This window comes from Harmonia axyridis, chromosome 7, assembly GCF_914767665.1.
Source record: "Harmonia axyridis chromosome 7, icHarAxyr1.1, whole genome shotgun sequence".
Lineage (NCBI taxonomy): Eukaryota > Metazoa > Arthropoda > Insecta > Coleoptera > Coccinellidae > Harmonia > Harmonia axyridis.
The window spans coordinates 23,098,658-23,123,313 of NC_059507.1; the positions used below are offsets into that span (position 1 = coordinate 23,098,658).

The following is a 24,656-nucleotide window of genomic DNA, read 5'->3' on the forward strand; positions in this document are numbered from 1 at the left end:
CAAACGACATACAATGAGTTTATTTAAAACAAAAATATATATTTTAAATGCAAAAAAATTCAAATGTGAATCTTTCATGAGGTTTGGATGCAGCGTTTAAGATTCTTAATGGACCAAATAGTTTCAGAGTTATAGATATCTCAGTAATTATTCGCCAATTTTACTAAAATTTTGGCGTGTCATTCAGTTATGCGAAAATTCAGCTTTATAGCTGAACTGGATTCGGTGAACTTAATTCACGATGACGTCAGTTTGAAGTAAATAAGTGTATAATTTGCTTCTTCATTTAGTTTTGATGTGAATTTTGATATCTTTACAATAAAATTTGATAGTTATTATGACGAACACGAATTTTGATGAATAAATTCAATTTCCCTATATTGAGCACATTAAAAATTTAAGCCCCTTAATGCAACATTGAAATTTAACCTCAAGCAGATTGCTTTAGTAAGACATCAAGAATGTAATGAATCAAATAATCTGTGTAATGAAGATCTTTACTAAGATCAAAATAATCTTCAAGATAGAAAACGGTTAAATCATAAGGAAAACAAAAAATTTCATATAAGGCACTTGATTGTTCACACTTCCAAGTGACGTCATTGGCAAAAAATTTAATTTTGGCCGGTAGTGAACATTTCACTTTTTTGATTGATATATTTTTTTTAAATATTCAAATAAATTGAAAATACCCACGTTTGATGTGTCCAATAAACAATAGACTGAAACATTTGAAAAATTTGTTTTGGTATATAGAGAATATTCTACGAAGAAACTTAGGATGCAGCAAATGAAATGAAGGTGTGTATAATTTTATATTTATTATTTGCTATCTGAAAAATATTGAGTACCAAATTACATTAAAAGTGGATGAACCAAATTTTCTCGATAATATCTGTAAACTTTGAAACATTTTTGTACATACAAAAATTTTGTCGAGGTACCAATTACTATAAGTGCATATTTGGTAAAGATAAGAAAAAATTTTATGAATTAAAAAAAAAATTATATCTATGTGTAACACAAAAAATTACAATGACAGCTTCTGATCTCGTAACAGATACTTGTTCGACTTATAAGGAAATATTATACATATATTGAACATTCTCTTTGCTAACTCTTAACATATCTGTATCTTTCAATAACACAAAATCAAAATTAAAACATTATCCATGTAAAAATCAATATGTAACGTCAATATTACAAAAACTTCCCAAAAGAATAAATTCACATATTCTTTCATACAATCGCTCTATAAAAACTATATTTAGGTTAGAAAACTAAATTTCAATAGTTTCGTTAATATTTAGACTTCATAAAAACACACGAACAATCTTGTCCGTCGTAACCAAGACGTCTTGCATGCTTAAGTATTTCGTTGGTTGTCGATGCCATCAAGAGTGGCTGTTTGATGTTGTTCGAAAGGTCTAAGCATAACTTTATATCTTTTTGCATGTGTTGTAAGGGATGATCGGGATTTTGAAAATCGCGACTAACAATCCTTTCCGCTTTGCGCTGCAGGTACGGACTGGCCATGTTCGTCACGTTGAAAATTTCTAAGACTATTTTTGTGGATATCCCTGACCTGTCTGCCAAACTGAACGCCTCGCTCAGACCAACCATGGCGATGCTGTTGATCATGTTGAGCACCATGTTCATTTTGGCGGCGTAGCCAACGTTACCGAGGTAGAAGGCCGTTTTGCCCATAGCCTTGAAGCAACTCTGGCATTTCTCGAAGAGGGCATGGTCGCCTGCCGTCAATATGACCAAATTGCTTTCTTCTGCCTCTTTCTTGCTGCCTTGAAGTTGAGCCTCGAGGTAGAAGCCACCCTTGGTTTGGATGGATTTGCAGAAGTCCATGGAGGTTTCGGGGTCAATGCCTGTCATTTCTACGTAGCCTTTTCCTTCTAAAGCGTTGTCGCAAGATAAAACTCCCAAGTTCCCGTAAAGTATCTGGAAAATTATGTACATTATTAACGTTTTGTGATTATATTTGTGAAAAATTAGTATCTATACAAGGAGAGTCTCAAATCCGCCATTCAGCGTTTTTGAGCATTTGGAGCGCCTTCCAGTTGAGCACTTTAGTTCAATCTTTGATTTACAGTCGGGCGGCCGAGTCCCAAGCTGCCCGACTGTAAATACACTGCAAGCCGGCTTCCAAGGAGCCTGGTGAGTGGGCGTCATTAAAGTAACGCAACTAAAGATTCCTCTCATCTAATGAAACACTTTTTTCATTTACTATTCAACCAGGTTCGGCTCGGGTAAAAAGTTGATAAGTACATATTTAATGATTTTACAATGGGACAATGCAGTTCTTTCGATGTTTACACCACCGAGATAACACAGAATTGGATCATTTTGAATACAGATGATCAATTAATTATATTATTTATTTGCTAGTTCTTTGCCAGATCCACGGATAATAAAGTTGAAGTTGCAGTAGATAAATTTTGCATATTATTATAAAGTTGAAGCTCAAACAGCTGTGAACACAGCCAGTCCCTAAATAAAATAACGTTGAATAAGTCCAATTTAATTGAGAGAAACTATTCGAGAATGAAAATGACGTTTCTAATTTATGCATAAAATTATGAAAATCAATGTAATCAATAAAGTTCTCTCTCTCTCTCAAATAGGATCACAGCTAGTTTTTTATTATCTGTATTAGTAGGAGTATTTCGGAAAAATCATTAAATATCATCAATGTAATGAAATATAGGCAAAATGTATACGAAATGGGGTTTTATTGTTTTACATCAAGCGCTGAATTGAAAATATCAAAAAAATCATCAATGTTGAGTATGCGTTTTACAGTTCAATTTCAATATCATCACAAAAATCCCAGAGAATATCAATTCAATCCATGGAACGGGTTTTTGGTTTCATTTGATCGAATTTTCAAAAAATTTAAGGATCACGATTTTCGATTCAAATGTTCATAATCTCCAACAAAATGAAGAAGTTGATTTTTTGAGTTTTTTTGTTTGCATTTTTATCGATAACAGAACAAAACAATAACAGAATCCATGAAATAAATTCATTGAAAATTTAAAAAAAAAAATCTAATGCGATTCCGTAATTTCATTCCACGATCTTGATGATAGAAACCAAATTAAATTCGAAATGAAGTTGATATACCCAAGGGAATTTCGAAATCGATCTACTCGCTTTTCAGAAATTGCATATCTCAACTTTTCATCTGTAGAATTTTTACAACGTTAAAAAAGCCAGTTTATTCTCAAAACGAATTTGCAAAATTTGAATTTTTTTGTTGATTTCCTAACATGGTTAGAATGCGTGATCCTTCAATTTTCATTTCAAATTGGATCGAATGAAACAAAAAAACCGCTTCATGGATTGAAATGAAATTCTATAGGATTTTTGTGGTGATATTGAACTGTAAAACGCATACTCAACATTGATGGTGTTATTGATATTTTCAATTCAGCGCTTGATTATCCAAAAAGCCTCCAAAAGCCCTTTTTTATCAACTTTACAAATTAATGTAGAGAACGAAGAAAATTTTTTTCCGAAAATACCATAGCAACTTCTTGTGAAGAATTCATTCAAGATTTCAAAACATCCCCTGAATTTTCTGTGCAAACATTGATTGGTGAGATATTGAATTCAAAGTTCGATATTTCAGAGAGAAAAGCTCGTATCGAAATTTTGAAAGAGGATATTGAAGGGAATCCATAATGTGGTTAAATTGGAAAAAATTTCTGATTCTATACGCCAAAAAATAAAAACTGAAAAAATTTCGCAGAAATTGTAGACACGGTATTCATTAGGATTGAGCGGTACACGTTGCTTGAAAAATTTTTTCATCATGAGATCCCTAAACTATAAACTTCAAGCTTCAAAAAGCTTCTTTTCAAATTGAGATACGACCATTGTTATCGAAAAAACTGCCATTTCAAAAACCGCTTAATATTTCGAATTTTATTTTGATCCTTTAATTTATTCCCCTAGTGAATATTATACATGACTCTTATTCTGAAAACTAAGCGCGGCAACATGGCCATAGCAGTTTCCGAAGTCTTTCCTCGTTCAGAGCTAGATTCATAATTAAGGTGTAATTTTTCACTGATTTTTAATCATTCAACCTTGAATATCTTTAACCTAGAGCGTCTAGTGGGAAACTATGAAAAATTAATTTTATTTTTTTAAATTATCGAGTATTCTAATAGACTTTACATTATTTCTAATTGCTTACTTCACGCTGATTTCGTACAGTTTTATGGATCGGCGAAGCTAAAACTCGAAAACCATTAGAAGTAGGGAAAATGGTAATTTAATATGAATAATATTATCAGCTCGCATATTTTAACCTGAGCTTCATCTGAAAAATTGAAATAAGTGTTTTATTTGATAAGAGAAAACCCTATGGTTGAATTCAATGTATAACTCCAGGTTTTTCTAGAAATTCCAGAAACCAACATGGAAAACCCGAATCCCGTTAATTATTTTAAGGTTATTTGATGTCGAATTGCAGAATTTAGGTTAACGTCAGTTTGATCGACGTTATGTTGGCTGACGATCACAGAATTCCTTGAGATTACAATGAGTTAACAAAGGTTGTTCTGCATAGGAAAAGTCGATATAATTTTGGTATGAAATTCTGGAATTTTGACATTAGAAAGTGAAAATGTCATGTAACAAATGTATGTGAACCTCCCCACGTCCCCACCCTCACACTAGTTTCCTCCAGGTCATATATCTCACCCCCTTGTCAATCCACATTCAGGTTCACCATGTAAACGAAACGTTCAATATTCGATTGGTATGTTGACCACATGACGTCAAATTCATGATTGTTAGGTTAAGAATTATGTAGAAGAAAATTTCTAAAATTACTATCAAACTAATCATTCCAAAAAATTTCACAAATACATATACTGACACTTAATGAACATGATATTGAATAATCTTTAAAACTATAAAGAAGATATTTACCTCTCCAGCTGCACTTGAATCCGCAACACAAGAGAATATAACATCGGAATTGAGAACTACTTCACAGGGTGTATCGTACACTGTGACGAGCCTTGATTGATATTTCTTCTTTATCTCTTCACACTGAAACAAAATTATAGATAATGTTAAACATTTTTATAGAGTGTTTAAAAGAAAATAAAAAAAGAAGCACAAAACGTTGTACTTCTTCTCTAAGCATATGATATATAAACAAGAAAAAATCCATAGTTCAAAAGTGAAATGCATGTTTCGGCAACTAGTCAATGTTGCAAATGTTCTGTTGAACTTTGTTCCGAATAAAACTGAAGAAAAAATCACAAAAAAATGTGCTTGATATAAAATAAGCAGTCATAATCAATTTTAATAACAAACTATTTCAATACTGCACAAAAATAGAATATTAAATATCAACATGTAACGTTCATGATTCTTAAAGCATTTTTTTAATGATCTAATTGATTTTCAAATAGTAATTCAGTTCCACTTCATCACTGAAAACTTAAGAGTGACGTTCTTATAAAATTGTTTCGACTTTTACGAAAACGACATTTAAAAATAATTTAATACTGAGCTGTCGAATTGAAATTTCACCTGACGCCGGTCCTGGTTGCAATGTGCTAATGAAACGCAAAGAGGAAACCAAACAATGGTTCAAGATAGTGTCGTGGATAGTGCATATGGATGCAATAAGTAGTTTAGTTTCTCAGCAATAATATCGTTTACTAAGAATTCGCTTGTCATATTGGGGACGATAGCTTAAACGATTATAATTATGTTTTTCGGACGTATAATCTCAATCATTCACCACTCTTACGTTGTTTTAGAAGGCAGTGACGTTTACGGTTAATGTTCAATGCAAAATTGAATAATTTTTTCTTCATTTTTTATTTTGTTGAAGATGACAAGAATAAAACATTTAAAATAATATTAGGTTTAATGAGTAATGAGTGAGCCTCTTATTCATTGGATAAAGTGGTTTTATGGTGTAACACCAACTCCAATAATGTCATCTGTCAATTACCTGTCATTATGACAGCCAAAAAAAACTCTAAATCAAATCCATACTCTTATCCCTTGATATCATTACCGGCTTACTTTTACATAAATTTATTATGGAACATTAGCATCATCATGTCATCATCATGTATGTTTCAATTTGAATAGCATCGATGAAAGAATTTCTTCAATTCTAATATTTTTCTAGTAGTTCGCCAAAACCCATAAACATATCAATCAGGTGATCGACATTCGATTAGCAAATCCTAGAAATCGGATCGCATCAACGTAGAAGTTAAATCTGGATACGTCTCAATCTGCCCTTGAATTTTCACGAGAAAATATTTACAGAAATAAATCAAATCTGATGCGAAAATATTTGAGAGACTGTCATTTATAATCCGTTCACGAACAACCGTATAGAATTTCCCAAAGCGGCTAACGTGAATCATTTGCATAGAATTTGAACGCTGTCTGAAATATTTAACACGCTGTATATATTTTATCTTTTGTGGATCAGGATTTTTTTTTATAAGAATCCCATCAACACATGAACCGATGAGTTTTTACCCAAGATATGGCATATTGATGATATTGTCATCAAATAAGCTATCTAACGATGCAATAATATACTGGGTGTGTCATTCGAAATAAATAAATAATAAGGAATAATAAGGAGGTAGTAGTCTGTATCCGGTATAACCGGCATTTGTACAGATAAATGTAGAGCATAAACATCTAATAGACCATCGCGGTGAATCACCCTGTATAAATAGGCTAGGCGATAATGCTTATTGATTCACCATATCAAATTTGCAACACTGCATCGGAATGGAATAATTACGTGTAATCGATATGGAGATACGTTAGTAAGAATTAATTAATTTTATACTTTTACGAGATCGAATTACACCGGAAACGATTTCAAACGGAATCGGAATGATAATTTTTGGTAGATCCAGTCGACATTGAAATTCAACATAGTAAAACATTAGCAGATATCATTTTGACTTATATTTCTCGTTTTTTTTTCATGAGGCTTTATTTTCATCTCATTAAAAAACGCGCTTCATCGAAAAGGTTATTTCCAAGGTCATTTATTACCTATTTTAATTTTTATGGTGAAAATATTGACATTTGCAGTAAAACGCAAGAAAACGATACACGCGGCTACTTCCAACTGACATCATCATAAGTTCGTCCAATCCAGTTCCTTTCTCATCACGTCATAATTTACATGGGTACAAACGAAAATGTACCTATCTATAATTTGGTATAGATATTCCATTTAAGACTGATCACGTGATAAGCCATTTGTAATTGTATTGTATTGTGTATTGTATTTTTTTCTCCAGAACTTTTTTTAGTTGCTACCTATTTCGAGGAAAAAAATTAAAAAAACTATCGAAGTTCTCAGGAAAATCCAACTGGTTAGCTGAGATGAATTAATTAACTATTAGTTTTGGTGATTATTTTCCCGATCTGTAGCAATGATCCATGAAAATTCGATGAAAAATCATCACACAAAAAGTAGGACTACAAAAAACACCCTGTATCTGGAAAACAATGCGTTTGCGTGCCCATATGTTTATACTGTTCATAGAACTTTTTCCTTAATATTATCAAAGGAATCTCTCATTTTTGTTTCTATCTTCAATTCAGGAACACCCTGTACATGGCTTATTCAAGTTTCGAGAGCAGTTTTCTACATGATTAATAAAAAACTTTTGGAGATACAAACGACCATGAGAAGAGATTCTCTGGACAATTTTAAGAAAAATCTTCCTATAAACATGGGTCGCAAACGTTAAATTTTTGAGATACAGGGTGTTTATTGTAGTCCTAGTTTTGATTGTACGAGTTTATCGAATCATTGCTACAGATCGGGAAAAAAACCACCAAAACTAATATGGTAATAACAACAAATTAACTGGATTTCTATAAGAATTTGTATTTTCCTGCTATTGGCCTGTAGATTTGCAATAGAAATTGTCATATAACTCTGAAAACTCTAAATTGGAATATCTATGACAATTTTTCAGTTAATCTTGTGAAGTGCAGATGCTATGAGAAAAAATCAAACACCCTGTATACTTTGAACAAAAGCGTTTACGGGGTCATATCTATAGGACTTTTTTAAATTATTCAAGGAATGTCACATTTCTGTTTGCAACTCCAATTTAAGAAAATCCTGTTTCAATTCAATCTATGAAAACGTGAATAAATAATCAATATATTCTTTATACAGTCAAATAGCTCATTGAACAAAATTAATATAATTTTGTATGTATACTTCTACTTCATCTTTCTAGACTTTTTTCTGCATCATCATCATCCCAAGTGTTTCAGAAATAGGACGGTTGGAACATACAACAGGTGTTAAATATTACCTGAGCGCTATATTCCGACTTCAAAACCTACGGAAACCTTCCTCAAAAGTAGTTGTTCTTGTCCTCAACGTTTTAGTTCGTAATTGACCATATCATTCACGTTATTGCTGTACATTCTTCACAGAAACGACGAGAAAGTTTAACCTTAGCCTTTTAGTTCAGCGCTCCAATAAAGATAAAACTTAAATACCCTCGTATAAGATGAAAAAATCAAGAAACCATTTAATTAATTATATAATTAAGAAACCAGATTTGAAGCTTATGTTCCAGGAATGAAAAATTCTCCTTTTCTACATCATAAGTCTACGAAAAATTTAAGTATGAACCCAAATTGCTTTCTTTCAATATGCCTCAACAAAACCCAACAATTCAAAACGACTGTAAAATGGAAAAGAAAGGATTTTGATTAAAAAGTTATTCGAAAAACTTATCTCAGAAAAATTGAAATCTGTCGCATCGATTTAGAACCACTCTGTATTTCGACAGCAGAAGTGCGTGTTTGGCCAGCTATGACACAACAAACAATGAAATTGAGTGAATTTAAAATTCATTCAACTTAAAACCAATGTGTAAACAATGAAAATGTGTAGTAATCATGTGTCAATTGTACCTATTTATTTTTAGTACAGGACTTTCACAGTTAATCGTATAATAATGATAACAATACCACGCAAAACCACAAAGTTTCCTTCCATATGTTACTGAACCCTGAAAACCTTAACCTCAATAGTTGCCCTTTTACGACCGCTACATAATATCACGACCATATTGAAATCCGTCATCAATATTCCATCAATTGTAACTAATTGATCTGGAATCTAGACAGATAACGACTAGCGATAAGCAAGAACCTCTGACATCAAACTCTCGAAAAAAAGGTCACCGTACCAGATCGCTCGTACGACTTTCCTCCGATCGACGCGTCATCGAAGAAAGGTCAACCTTGCCCATTTTCCGCGAAATTACAATTGGCGAAACTCTCTCCCTCCGACCTAGACCCTTCCCAACAAAGGGCAACGCCGCTGTCGCAACAGCGGAAAAAACTCGCGGGACCCGCGCCATTTTCGCTCAGACGCAGGCGGATCGTCGGAGCGTTGTTGCCAAGCCGCCTCACCTCGTTCGTTCCGAGATGGTTCGACCCGTTGGCGATACAGCGACTCCCCTCTATGCAGCAATAATAATGGCGTCAGGGACCGTAGAACGTTGCCAGCTCACCCAACCGAGCAGCTGAAAGACGGCATACGGTCGAAATCGAAAAACAGGACGTCTTGCTTCTGTCAGTTTTCTTCCCAGTCGGCGTTCTGTTAGTTGTAGTGCACATCGCAGTGGTCCCGTTCAGTACGTTTTCACGTGTGTGAACGGCACAGTGTATTTTTTTCCGGAAGCAATTTCACATCTGGATACAACGATCATCTTGCGCGTTTACACCGTTATTTTTTGGGATTATTTACACACGTTCGAAAATGGTATGTATGCATCAGTGTGAATTATTACGAACGATGACAGCGAGAGTGGTCTTTGTGTTCACCCATAGAGGCATTTCGTAACGTTCTGTGAGCTTTCCGACAAACAAAAAACCCGGAGAAAGCAATTTGCATTTCGTAACATGCTCCAGTTTACCTCGAGCGATAGGTGTAATTTAATTACATTGTTGACACCTTGCTTAAACCATGACTTCGAGTTTATTGTCTATCAACACGGGATTTGGGCGATTGAAGTTGATATTTTGAACACCTGACTCCCTTGTGAACCGAAACTTTTCGAAGAATATTCTAATTTAATCTGTTTTCTTGAATCAGCAGTAAAGTTTTGACGAAGGCTATCAATAATTCGTGGTTTTTTCGTTTTTACCAGTAATTAAAATAAAACATCGTAGCTGAAACAGTCTCTTACTAATTATTTTGGGATTGTCGCAAATATTTTGGCAATTCTGTCTGGAATGTGTTCAGGATCATAACCCCAACAGAAAAGTATTTATAATATGGCACAGGTACGTTACAAATGCCCACAAATTCATGATAGGTACATTATTACAGTGTACAATCGCAGAAAGCAGAGAGGTCACAACGATAAGGCCAGAGTCGAAGCTATTTGAGGAGTTAGAATATTTCGTTGAATTGTTATTGTTCTGATAAGGATATACTTCAATTGAACTGTAACATGATCTTCATGAATTGAAGTTTTTAATCGCACGTACACAGAAGTTTATAAATACAAGTACATTCTTCGAATGGGCCTATTAACGTATCTAATTATATCCAAAATGGTGAGAAATGACTCTCACTGCGTGTTCAAACTTAATTTCTCCGAGTCGAACACAATTAAAAGTTACGAACTTGGTATAGAATTGGAAATCCATATCGAAGGACCAATAAATTTCAGAATTGTTTGGGTCACATTGTTCTTTATAGACAAAGAGGTTGTTCAATTTCCTTCTCGATTACCAGACGTCGTTTAGGCGCTATTTAACGAAAATAATTTTTTTTGAAGGCTGAAGAATGCTTTCACGTATATTTCAGTTCGATCCGGTAAAAAGATTGATTGCAGAGCGCAATTAAATTGGCTAAATTAAATTTCCATGATTGTTGCGAAAGGATACTTCGTTACTTTTACTCCAATTAGGTAATTCGCTCTTCAAACTTTGTTCATGTAACGATTCATACTTTTAAGTTTGAAAAGAAGAGGGGCAGCTAATATTTCAATTTTTTGCTGAATAGTTTTGTAATTGTTTTTTCGCAGAAATCCTGCGCCTGCAAAATTTAATAACCGACGTTAAACTTTTAAGGATTGATGTTTTTCCCGAATGGGTTATCGCATTAGATAACCCAAAAATCGGGATAGAACCCAATCTGTTAACCACGATTAGCACTTAAGAAAAGTATATCGGATTGAAAATGGGATTTAGAGGACACTGTCGTGTGTTCAAGCTGTGTTTTATCGATTCTAGGTTAGAGGCAGAAAAGCGTGGAAAAGTTATTTTGATGGGATCCCTGGAAATAGCCGTGGAGCAATTTAGACCGAACACGGAAAGTTGACGCACGAAGATAAAACAAGAAGATTGAGTAGTTCTGCCACTTTTTATTTGTTCGCAATTCGGTCACTGAAGGTCTGATGAGTATCAGACGGTAGAAATGTAGTGAAAATGTTGATTATTTTTGATATTTCAGTATTTGAGGTGAATTCGAGGGTGAATTAATGTCGAAAGAGATTACAGTAAATAAAAAACACGTTTATATTGTCAATTTGTAGTAATTTCAGGATTATTTTCGAAACACTAAATTGAAAAAAAATCATACTGTTCTCATGAAATTTTTAGAAGAAAGATCAATAAAACTAAGGATATTACAGACACCTGACCGGAAAGGAGTTAGCAAAATTAATAATTATAATGTAACACAATGAACAGCAAATGATGGCAATGAATAAAACCTTCTGAATTTCTCATAAAAGTTTATCATATCATCTCAGCTTGTAAAAAAAGTGAAAAATCATCCAGAACGAAAATGTCCGAAATATTAATCAATTGTATTAATGCATTTCAAATTTCTTGATCAACTGATTTTAAATCTTAATATGCATTCTTAACTAGGTTGATTATACTGACAAATCTAGAAACTAGAGAAAATATTAACTCACAGTAGACGACAATCTTGATTTTTTTTATAGAATATTTTGTTTATAGAAATTTGAGAATCGATGTCAAGTTGTAGACGTCAATTTGTCAGACATTACAAGGGATTATAAAGATGGTTTATAAAGATTGTTAAGCATTCGAAAGAAAATAAAAATTATAATTTTTATATGAAATTCTAGGATTCCAAAGTGGCATGCCTCAGAATATAAGCTTCCAACTGAAAATATTCATGTAAATTTGTACAAAAATGAAAATTATTTATGATAGTCCGTTGGCATCAAATTGTGGTGATTACATGCTTTTCATATTTTTTAAGTCAATGGTATGAACAAAACGAAAGCCGAAAGCTAGAACAACGCCTGCTGGGTTCTTATTTATTTTAAGGAAAGTTATGAGTGGTATTTTACCTTTGACCTTTATAGTGATTTTTGGATTCTTCAGATTTAAACCGGTTTTCAAGTATCAGCTATTTTCATCCGATCTCTTGTATATCTAGTGAAAAATAGTAGGCTTAAAGCGGTAATTTCAATTTTGACGAAAAGTCTACCGGAGCCATATCAGGAGAATAACGTGGTCGATAAAATACGACGAGTTTTCAAGATCCTTGCAGTGCAAATGGACTGATCAAACGTAAACAACAGGAAATGACAAATTCCCTTTACTTTTTCAACAGAGAAAGCTGGCTAGCCCGTTCTCTACAAATACAATTATAGTTATGCTCAGAGTAATACGCGTCCATTTCGATCGGAGACCATTTCAATTATGATGCACACGACACCGACCACGATCATTTCATCAGAAATTAATGAATACCATCTTCATTAATTATCAACATTCTTGCATCTTGGCACTTTGGGATAGAGGACTGTTTAGAGGTCCTCAGAGCGGAATTAGAATTTGTAACCAGGTGTAAGATAACATGCACCAGTCCTCTCGGATTAAACCGGTGTGTATAGCGGAGCGTTGAATCTTATGCAAATGTTAGATACGCATATTGCCGACTAAACAAACTCCCAACATCGGTATCATCCTGTTTCAGGTCTGGATATAAAGCGGTCTGTTGGGTTCATTATCGATCAACGAACATATTACTCGGTTTTAAGAGGTCTGTCAGTAATATTTTCCTTCCATTTCATTTGTTCCCACGAGAATAATTATAGGTTTTTAAATGGGTCTATTTATAGGAGTTACTTTTCTTGCTTGTATATCTAATTACGAATACACGGATAAATGTATTAGCGTTTCGCATGTTTTGTTCGAACGAAAGAGAATACGAGAAATCTCTTTCAGTTTTTTTTTGTGGAGCTACATATTCGATTCCACAAAGACTTATTTCTCACAAAACTCGCCAATCGACATAATCAATTCTGTTTATAAGTAAAACATGAGAGATAATTAAAACCACAAACAACAGTAACAATAAACCACACGAAATATATACTGCATTCAAAAATATTGCTACAATAACAATACGAAATTCTCAAATTAAATGAAACTGTTTCGACTCATTATTTTTCCCCAAAACTGAAAAATACACCATGAAATCTCAATCGAAACACCATACCGAAAAGTCTTAAAATATTAAGGTTATGGCAGAAGAGTAGGTCAAAATTTAATACATTTTTCAAACATCTGTGTTCCCTAGGCCATAGACATATAATAAATAGGCCCATGAACTGGAGCATAGATACGAGTCTTGTCACCATGACAGACAGCAAATAACCCTAAAAACGCTCCGTCTTTTCTAAAAATTAGACGTGAAAGCACGAAGATCGTCGGTATCGACCGAAAGCGATCCATTAGATTTGGAATGAATATCGTCGAGAAAGTCAAATTCGGCCAAGTAATTAACGTCAGATCATTACCGTACCGAAACCTTTTTTTTCTCTTGTTTCAGCCCTCCCCGATATAAGCAACCGGAAAATGTCGCTAGTGAGATGGAAACCACTCGCCGATTGAACCACTTCTCAGCGCTTCCCCTATGGATACTCTTCGTCTACCTACTAAGCTGCGCGGATGCAGACTCTCAATTATACAGCGACCTGGACGACGCCCCCAAATGTTACGTCAAAGACCGTTACCTCCTAAGATGCTCCGACGGCGTCACCGTCGACCTGACCGTTCCCGACATCGTCAACAGGGTGGAACTGTCCAACGTCACCTTTTTGGACGGTTCCAAGCTTGACGCCTCCCACCTTAGGAGCCTGAAATGGAGGCTAAGCGGGCTCAAAGACGTACGCGAAACCGTCACAAATTCCAGCAGTCTCCTACATCTAGACATCTCACAAAACGACCTGGTAAAGCTGGTCGACTTCCACTTCGAAAGGTTCCCAAAGTTGACTGTGATGAACCTCTCAAACAACCACATCGACGACGTCCAAAGAACAACCTTCCAGGGATTGGATCTCAAAGAGCTATACCTCTCCCACAACTCCCTAGTTGCCATACCCTTCCAAGTGTTCCATCCTATGCATAACCTCAAGATACTGGATCTGTCGTACAACAGAATCGTCAAGATATTGGATCATTTCTTCAAGTACAATCGGTACGTGGAGATCTTACTCCTGAACAATAACAAGTTGGCGAATTTCACTTCCAACGCCTTGGCCGACTTGCAGAGCCTACACTGTCTCGACATATCTCACAATTCCATCCAGTACTTCTCCAAAGGCATTTTCGATTCCTTAATAAACCTGGAGTTTTTGAACGTTGCTCACAACCCAATCGTCAATATTCCTAGCGGCACCTTCAGGGGTCTCCGTAGACTGAAGTCGCTGGATCTCAGCGGTACCCAAATCAGCAACTTCCCCTTCGGACTGCTCCACTTCAGCCCCGAACTGCAGAGCCTGACAGTCGACGAAACCAACATCGAAGAGTTCCACAACAGCGAACTGCTGGGCGTGCCGAGGCTACGAAAACTGAACGTCAGACGTAACAAGAAGCTCAAGAAGATCGAGAGTTACATCTTCTCGGACACCCCGCTCATCGAAGAACTGGATATAAGCGGGAACGGACTAACGTTCTTGCACGAGTCCATCGCCAATCTCACGCACCTAAAGTACCTGAACATATCGAACAATCCTTGGGCGTGCGACTGCCGTATGTTTTGGTTCGCGCCCTGGGTCGAGAGTAAGAAGAAGTCTAACTTAACCCTGTCCGATCTAAGCTGCGGTCCTTACGCTTATCCTAACGACATGATTCCCACTCTCCAACATCTAAACTGTACCGCTCCATACATGACCTTCAAGACGCCCACCATGCAGTACCGGCTCCGATCCAACGCCCTACTCGAGTGCAAATACTCCGCCAATCCTCCTCCTTCCATTACGTGGATCACTCCCACCCGAGAAGTGTTCCATTGGAACCCCGATCCTGCCATACCTGATGTTTTCGAAAAACACCCTCACGCCCACGATAAGCTGATGGTGCCCATGAGGGTGATACCGCCCAGGATACAGGTCCTGGACAACGGCACCTTACTCATCAAGAACGTCACCAGGAGCGACTGCGGGAGGTACATTTGCTACGCCAGCAACCCCATTGCCAACACCACAGACAACGTGCTGCTACATATCGATCCGGCCGACTGGAACTATGTGAGAATCATCAGTTTGCTTGTGGGCGCGCAGTGTGCATCTGCATTTTTGGCTCTCACCCTCATCATTCAGTTCCTACGCTACTTGATCAGAAGGTATGACTCATCAGAAGAAAGTTAACAGTAGTGATAACATACATTTTTTAAAAACATGTTCACAATAAATTTAATAACCACTGACGCCAGTAACGCTTGCTTTATTGGATACGTAGAAATTTTTACTAATTTTAGGCTTAGCTTTTCAAAATGTTCACGATAATTTCAATAATTGTCGTCTTAAGTATTGTTTGATGTATATTCTAAATAAATCAATTCACGGAGATTTGAATTAGAGCTGTCTGTTTTGCTGTATAGGTTCGGCCTGTTCAACAACTTCTGCAGCTTCTACAAACGGGACAGAGTGTCGCCGAGGGCTAAGCAGATTTACGCCATGCTGGAAAACATCGAACAGTACAAGTCGCAACAACTCGAGAGACTCAGGGACAACTACGCCCAGCAGGTGTCTAGGATCAGGGAAAACTGCAACCAGCAGATGGAGTGGATACAGAACAGCTATCATTCGCAGACTAAGCACCTCAAAGACTTCAGGGATATCAGTTCTGCCCACATTACTACGCTAAGGGGACAGTACCAAGACCAGGTGAGATTTCGAAAGTGATTTCTTAATACCATTCACGTATTGATTCAGTTAGAACTGTTTAATAACTTTGGCGTTAAATTTTGTGCAAGTTAATTCATTCTTAAACGGTGATAAGATAGTCTTAATCTGGAAGCTAAAATACATATCCAATTCAAATTTCAACCACTAGATCCAACAAGTAATTGAACAAATATTTTAAGAAATGATGCGTTTTTGAACTTCTAGGTTCACCATAATTCAGTATCTAAAAATTTGTCCTTCCTGTAGGTCAAAAAGGTCAGGGACTACTCGACCAGCCAGCTGAACTGGGTGAGGGAGAACTACGTGTTCCAGAGAAATAAGATCCGCAAATTCTCCTCCCACAAGGTGCTTCAAATCAGGGAAACCTACAAGTACCAGCAGCAGACCCTTAACAAGGTCATAGAGAACCTACCCAGTCTTTACTTCGAGAACTGCAGGGCGGGGCCTTGCGGTCGCGCTGAATCCTTGGTGCTGGACAACAATGAAGTGGAGAGTCTGGATTCTTACATCAAGGCCAAGATCGAGAAACTGGCGCAGCTAGAAGACATAAACACCGAGCTGAACCAGAGCAGGTTGTCGCTCTACTACACCCCGACGGAGAGGTCCCTGGCCTCCAAGACTACCTCGCCAGTTTCGCCGCCACCCGGTATACACATCAATTACATCCAGGACAGGCCGGATCCGCTGTACCTGGAGCAGCCGTGTTCTTCCAGATCGGTCCTGATGCAGGACCTCGAGTTCTCAATGATGAACAGCCAGGGGCAGAAGCATCAGCAGGACGACTTCCTGAAGGAGGATGTGAAATTGCCGGAGGTGAAGTTGCCGAAGGTCGAGAGTCACGCGACAAGGACGAGGAACGCGAAGGTGAGGTTCTTCACGGAGGTAATGGAACCCGCGGAGAACGTGGACTCGTCCGAGTCCTCTGCACCGCCTCCGTACAAGGACAACGACACAGATTTGGATGAGGACTCTGCGAGACTCGAGACGGTGCTGTAGTATGTTTCGCCGTTTAGTGAAGCTGTGATATGAGGTATTTATTGACCGTCGCAGTGTAGAATCCGCGAGCGCTCTCTAGTGCCAAGCAAATTAGTTCGTTTCTGTGACCACAAGATGGGGGCGCCGGCTAGCCGTAACGGTGACTCCCTAGTCAATCGAGATCGAAGACTGATGCGCAGTTCGAGTCGTGTTTTTTTCTCTCCAGACACGCTGCTTCCAAGAAGACGCAACTAAAGCTTCTTGTTGTAACTCTTTAGGCTAATTGACACACATACACACAACCCGTTTCTAGAGAAGTTTGTAAATAATCGGTAGTTCATTTAGTTTCGATCTGGTGTTTCGAATCCTCGTGAATATTCCTTAATTTTATTTCAATTTTTTTTTAAATCGTGTGTTGCGGTATTGTCTACACTGGTATTTAGGGACTTAAGCGGGTACCAAATAAGAATAAACACTATTTTTCAATAAAGATGATATAACTTTTAGAATTTTGTGTGTATACTTGGTTTTCACTCCGTATATAAAAAAGCTATTGATGAAATGGCGATAGCAGAGTAGCTGCTGGTTTTTCCATTGTAACGGCACTCTTTCCAAGATCTTTCGGAATTTCCGTTTCCTTTTTTATAAGTTGTATAATTAGGGATATAATAATGATGAATTTAGACTGTTATATTTTCTGAATATTATTCTTATCCAATAAAACGTTGAATGGTTTTTTTATTTTATTATTGATCTTCTTCCTTATTTATTTCTTATGTGCTGTGATCTGCTTGACCACAAACCGATTTCATGAAAATATTTAACCTAATTCCTTCCATAAATAAATAATGAATGTTCAAATAATTATCATTCTTATCAAGAATTAGAGAGGAATTAGAATTTTATGAATATTTGGTTTCATTATTATGTGTCATATTACTGTAAACCGAGATTGAGTTATATCATTGGAAATACATGGGTACCTAAGATTTTTAAGCAAGCCACTTTCGTATGAAATATTTGATGCTCTTGAAATTAGATTAAGAATACCTTATCGAGCGCAAGAGAGATAATGGGATATTTCCCTATAATCTAATTTTCATAATATTCTCATCCTATTGAGCATTACATTTTTCAAGTTCATAGTGGTCTTACTGAATCTGCTCAAGTTGAAATAACGCCCTTATCCTCGGAAGGTTTACATACGTTTGATGACGATGTTTCAATCCTCGAGAACAAGTTTATTGGGCGATAATTCTTACTGAATAATTAGGAACTTAATTTTTAATGGTTGAGATCGCTATTAAAGGAGATTTATGACTTTCATCACAAAATCTGCTTAAAACTTAATAAAATTTGATACCAATATATGTCGAACAAATTTTCAAAACGATTAAAAAAATCTCAAAATCTTCCTACATCGCCAACAAATCAAGTTCACTAACGCAACCTGCAACTTTTTGTTTCTGTAGATTCCATGGATAAGAGTATACACTTTAGCTTTAGTGCTCATCCTGTTGGCGTAGAGAGAAAAGATAAATTGATTTTTAGTAATTGAAAAAAGTAATCAAAGTTCCAAAAGTAAATTTTGTTGACGATATCTTCAACTAAGAAAATTATGCTCAATAACAGCAGATTGAAAAACTTCCTGATATTAGTGAAAGTATAGACCTGAAATAAAATTAACTTCTGTTGCATGACTGGCTTGTATCATATCTCCTAATTGTATTGGAAATGTCAATAATATAACAGTGTCATACAAACGATGCAAACTAATTTCTTCAAACACAAGTATATCAAAACCCAATTTGAGCAACCAACGAATTTCGAAAATTACTCTGAATGCTTCATTAATGTCCCATCAAAATAGTTCAAATTTATTTTTTCCAACGACTGAAGACTATCGTTAAAATCTGAAATTTCAATTGAAATATTATGCATACTTTGTGTAGTTGTTTGTTATTACTAGAGATTTATTCAATCATAACTGTTAATATACGCAGCCAAGAATAAATATTTCGAAAGTAGATAGCCCATAATTCAACAATAAATCACTGAAAAGATTTTGAACACAATAAGATCATCATTTCAAAGTTATGTATAGTTATATTGCCGAGGTTATCAGAAAATATCGATTTCTCCATTTTTGGATGAATGTTGGATGCATTTGAAAAAATATCACGAATAACCTACAATTCATTTTTCTATTGAATTATTAGTTTCAATAATATCGTTACTAGCAACTTCTATGAGAAGGAAGTAAGATAAACTAAAAACTTTTTTCATATGCCACGAATATTTTATAGTTATTATGATGACCATGTAGCTATCTGTAAAAGTTAAAGATCTTGTGTAAAAGTTAAAGTTTTTTCAGTTTGGTTATTTATTGAGCTATAGTCATTGGTCTAAACTTATCGAGCCCCTCCGCATAACAAACACAATTCTTGAAATCCAAGAATTGGTGAATGATTCAGATTTATATAATAATGAATTTATATGCAGTAATATTATACAATCTACAAACAAAATTCTCCCTATCCGTGGGGTAGAACCACCAAATAATTTTTTTGCTCAATTTTATGAACAGCCTAAAATAACAAAGTCAATATATGAGACACACAACTGAACAAAAAAACATTATATTTTTCAAATCATTCTTTCAAGCCTATTAGGAAGGCAGGTTCTAACAAGACAAACGAAGATGTAACAGAGAGTTAACCGAATTTTAAAAGGTCAGATATTCTGTGCCTAGGTTGGTCCATCAGAAAGAGCTTCATTAAATATATTTTTTCAATATAAAAAATGAATTTCAAAATATCATTATCTGTCTTCCAATAATTCAATGAATTGGCTGAAGGCATGCTATTGGATGTAACATCTATATCTCTTTAATTTTGAAGACATTTCGCTTCATTCACTATTTTAAACTCTTCATTGAAAACTTTACCGACATCTTTTGTATGTAATGAATTTCCTTGTAGTTATTATCAAGATTGAATAGTTCAAAATTTAAATAAGCGATGTCCATAATCATTTTTTTATATAATTAAAGAAAAAGGCTTTATCCATTTATCATATGATTGTTCCTATCCAAATCATAAGTGCTGGTGTTACTATTAGGAGTGGCGGTTATAACTTTAATCTCAAAACCTCCTAAAAATTCACCACCAATATTCTCGAGAAACTTGCCAAATTTGCCTAACAACCTCTTAAAACTTTCCTACATCTTCCAAATTATCAGCTGGTTAACTGGGAACCCCACAGTGGTCGTTAAATTAAAAAACAAAGTGGCACTCACCTTCTCTATGGTCCTGTTCCACAGATTGACCCGATGGCCGGAGTTTATGAGGTTCTGGACCATGCCGGTGCCCATCACACCTAGACCCATGAAACCGAAGGCCAGATTTGAGGGAGTCTGCAGCTTCTCCTTTGACGAGTCTGCGGTACTGTTTAGATCGGTGGTGGGGGAAGATGTGTCCTGGATAAGAAAAAAAAAGTTCAGAAGATTTTTTCGAGTCGGTCTGGGTTGTACTTCGGACCGCGTTTGGATAGCTTTCTATATGAAGATGGGCTTCCGGCTTCTACCATCAATACTTGAAATTCCTCTTTTTTAGGCGTTTATTTTTATGTCGGCAGGCCGTTCGTAAAAGCCATATATTTTGATACAAAAGACCTAAATGGTAAGTTTGAGGTTCAAATTTGCCGGTTGAGTTTGTTGATGGGTCGAATCCATGCAATTTTTTCGCTGTGAGAATTTTAATACCGAGGCAAAATTTCACAATTAGTTGTGGGATCACAAAGAAGTTGGTTGAAATGCTATTTTACTCACAATCAGTAGGCAATCTATAGATTTCTAACCTTCAAATAATTCGATAAACGAATCATTACATACTTCATACTTTCCCGGATAGCATGCGTCACTTTCTTTACATACACATATTTGACACCATTGTCACTAACCTTGATGTATCCACCGAATAGATTTTGTGCGAGATTATTCTGGAGACTCGACTCGGCATGGGTCCCTTTTCTCTTTTCTTCCTTAAGGTAGCGCTATACAAAGAATTAACTAATCAACGGCATCAATACAAAATTGAGAATCTTTTGTTCTGTACTTTTTTATTGATTTAACCTCAAAACGACATTGACAGAAAGACGACGTGAGCGCCGCCATAAGAAACTATGCGGAAATCAAGTGGAAAAGGACCAATATCATCAAATCCAAGTAGGCTGGTCTCTTCAAAAGTCGCCACTTTAATCTTAGGTTGCTATAGCGTTTGAGAAAAATTGCAATATGATGATAACCAACTAAGTTGTTGAATAAAAAAATTCGATCTATTTTTATCGATTCAGAAAAAAAAATTGAATTTAAAGTTGAAGATTTGCACTGGAAATCCTTAGGAGACGCTATAGGCTAACTGCTCCTATTAGAATATCTGTAAAGAGATACGCTGCTTGCTTTCTTCTTGGAAAATGAAGGCATCATCCTCATGGAGCCGGCATTCAAGGCTACGATATATTCACATAAACGAATTCGGATATCTACTTTTATTAATACCTTTTCATTTCCTAATGTACATAAAAGGTTTCTTATCTAAAATTATTTTAAGTTATGTATTCGAGTGAAAATTAATCACATGAAGGTATAATGAGTTATGGACTTAATCCATGAATACATATGGTTATATTGCATGAACTGTAGAGATTCAGACCTTCATAAAACCTCACTTTTATGAACTGTCTATATTATACCTATATGATAAAAAATGTCTTCAAAGCAAAGCATTCACACTACAACAGACAAAGAGCTATCTGAGAACCTTGAGCTAGAGCTAACAAAGTGACTCTGCTGTGGGTACCAGGGTATAGTAGTATTGAAGCAATGAACAAGGTGACGAACTGAAACAAAATCATCATCAGGTAACACCTGCTGCCTTAAACCCTTCTGTGGGCTTAGAAGATTAAGATATTACAAGCAACGGTTAAGCAGTGAGATATCTAGAATACGAGATCCTTCTAAAGGTTTACACCCAGACTTGGGGAAGAAAAAAAGGTTCTTGATGAAATGTTTTTCATCTTGCATAAAAAAGCTAATATGGCAGTCTTTGGCTGAGCTTAGGGTCATTCTAGGACTGCAAACGGGACACTGTCGTTGAAAATGCCCTTTGTTCTACAGAATGAGGCCACTGGAGTTGGAGAATGATTTTGGCATACATGATAGAACACACATTCAATTTTCGAATGGTAGGTTTCAAATTAGAAAAACGCTTGCTTCTCTGGTAATACCGGTAATGGTATACGGTACCTAAACAAGTACAGATCAGATCCGATCAACATAGTACTGCAGTAGCAGCATAGTGAAATACTGCTTTCAAGAAAATAAAAAACTGGTAGACATACACTGCTTTCGAATTAAACCACGTACTATGAGAAAGTAAAAGAACCTTTTTGAAACAAGATGATAATGCACCAGATGACAGTATGGGTTGATACGTGGACAGGATTAGTTAAGTTAGGTCAGATTGCCTAGCCTATAAGATACGTTTGTGGGAAAAACTCATCTTTACAGTTGCTTATGCAGGGTGTGCCTAAATTGGATCATCCAAAAAAAAGAGTCCTATAAGCATGGACCCGTAAACGCTTTGTTTTTGAGATAAAGGGTGTTCAAGTTTTTTTTTCTCATAGCGCCTTCCTCTCACAAGATATGCAACTTGAATTTGGCGAAGATATTCCAATTTTCATCAAGTGACTTGCTGATTTTGAATGCAAATCTACAGGGTGATATTGATTCTGAAACAGTCCCCGCTCCTTTCCTTTAGAACTGTCTACTGGTGGACCACTGGACGTTCAGAAAAATGTAAGAAACTCTGGTCCAGTACTACAATTTTTGATTTCTTGTAGTTTTATCGTATCTGCTACCGATTTCGAGAAAATATGTCAAAAAATTCTCTAGTAATCTTCAAGAAAATCCGAATTATTATAAGGATCCAGTTAGTAAGCTGTGATGAATAAATTAATTATACGTTTTGGTACTTATTTACTCAATCTGTAGCGAAGGTCAATGAAAATTCGATAAACTGGTATAATCATCACAAAAAAGTAGGACTACAAGAAACACCCTATATCTCGAAAACAAAGCGTTTGCGGCTCATGTGAATAGGACTTTATTTCTTAGAATTATCCGAGGAGTCTCTCATTTTCCTTTGCACTGTCAATTTAGGAGCACCATGTATTAATATGATCCTAGTCTGAACTGAATTTAGCACAATGATGTTTGAAACTGATATAGAATAGAAATTAGTATTCTTATGGGTCATAAGTCAATGTTGTATGGGTCATCATGTGTAAAAAAAAGTTCATCTGCTGCCAAGAACTTTTTCAAAATTGAATTCGGCCCAGAGGTGGAGACACCGTACTCCTAAGCTGAAGTTCGGGGGTTCAAACCCCGAGCCGGAAAAGAGGTTTTCTGGTTACGGGGGATCGTCCAACCATTCGCTGTTGTGTAAATAAAGAATAGTACTGATTTGGAACATAGTAAAAACCTATTCAGAACATTAGCGGTTTGCCTAACTCGAAGAATCTTGTATAGGTCTCACAGAGGACTAAGAGAGTCGGGATAGAAAAAACATTGCAGTTATTCGACATTAATTCTAGATCTGGAATAAGATCTGTAGATTGTGGTATTTTTTATAAACTCCGTACCGCTAGGTCTTTTCCCGTGTATATTTTGACGCCTACCTTCATATATATTTCTGTGATTTCTGACAGTTGTCTAGCATTATCACAGAAGTTTCAAGTCACAGAGGTTGAAGGTGTACATCAGATATCTAAAACATGGTGCATGTACTCGTCAATTTTTGAATGCATTCAACCAAATTGAGAATATTTCGTGGCGGCGCCGCAATGTCATTTCGATCTTTTTTTCCATTGATTTTGATTTAAATTTGATTGATGTATCAAATGAACAGATGAACTCCAAGGATCAGTTTTCTATGTAAAATAAACGCTTGTAATATGTATTTTATTAACGTCCCGTTATAAGAAAAATGTACAGAATGTCACTGTGGCGAAAGAAAATAAAAAATCCACTAATGAAAGGAAAAATACGATAGCACTGAAGGTTTTTAAAAATTTTTTTATGTACGGCCCTAATCTAAGAAAACAAAGGTGACTGAATTTTAATGAATTAGTTGTTTCTATATTATATCTCGTATAATTTTGAGTGTCCAAAGAAAGGTGCAAGGAATGAACATCTTGCGAAAATTTGTATTTCCTAGGAATTTCAAGAAGAAAACAGTGAAAAGTCATCTCCATTTGGTACTTCTGCAGTGAAATATTCACAAAACGTTTACTAGAATAAATTCAAATACTCAGCTCTACCTACAGTTGACTTAACGAAGCTTAACTAATATTCTCAAAATTGGCAAA

At 35.8% G+C, this 24,656-nt stretch overlaps 2 protein-coding genes across 3 annotated transcripts in view; one reads left to right on the forward strand and one right to left on the reverse strand.

The window, feature by feature from the left end:
* Nucleotides 1-804: 804 nt before the first annotated feature.
* Nucleotides 805-24,656, reverse strand: part of LOC123684814 (putative oxidoreductase GLYR1 homolog) — a 29,864-nt gene continuing 6,012 nt past the window's right edge. Inside the window, exons 7-9 of the mRNA XM_045624281.1 lie at nucleotides 20,527-20,706; nucleotides 4,957-5,079; nucleotides 805-1,953 (exon numbers count right to left, since the gene is read on the reverse strand). Of these exons, the coding sequence (XP_045480237.1) occupies nucleotides 1,300-1,953; nucleotides 4,957-5,079; nucleotides 20,527-20,706 (957 nt within the window). The 3' untranslated portion in view covers nucleotides 805-1,299. The remainder of the gene's footprint in view (nucleotides 1,954-4,956; nucleotides 5,080-20,526; nucleotides 20,707-24,656) is intronic.
* LOC123684812 (immunoglobulin domain and leucine-rich repeat-containing protein 2) lies at nucleotides 9,439-17,963 on the forward strand. Of its 2 annotated transcripts, none has more exons than XM_045624273.1 (4): nucleotides 9,439-9,829; nucleotides 13,895-15,688; nucleotides 15,947-16,232; nucleotides 16,500-17,963. In XM_045624273.1, exons 2-4 carry the CDS (start codon nucleotides 13,935-13,937, stop codon nucleotides 17,247-17,249), a joined length of 2,790 nt encoding a protein of 929 aa, XP_045480229.1. In that variant the 5' UTR covers nucleotides 9,439-9,829; nucleotides 13,895-13,934; the 3' UTR covers nucleotides 17,250-17,963. The 2 variants fall into 2 exon arrangements, with proteins under 2 accessions (XP_045480229.1, XP_045480230.1); XM_045624274.1 differs by lacking the exon at nucleotides 9,439-9,829 and adding an exon at nucleotides 13,696-13,840.

What these genes read in the sequence shown, in the direction of transcription:
- LOC123684812 (XM_045624273.1), top strand. Translation starts at nt 13,935, where the DNA reads ATGGAAACCACTCGCCGATTGAACCACTTCTCAGCGCTTCCCCTATGG. An exon ending in CTACGCTACTTGATCAGAAG is followed by an intron (nt 15,689 to 15,946) that starts GTATGACTCATC and finishes TTTGCTGTATAG; the next exon opens with GTTCGGCCTGTTCAACAACT. An exon ending in GGGGACAGTACCAAGACCAG is followed by an intron (nt 16,233 to 16,499) that starts GTGAGATTTCGA and finishes TCCTTCCTGTAG; the next exon opens with GTCAAAAAGGTCAGGGACTA.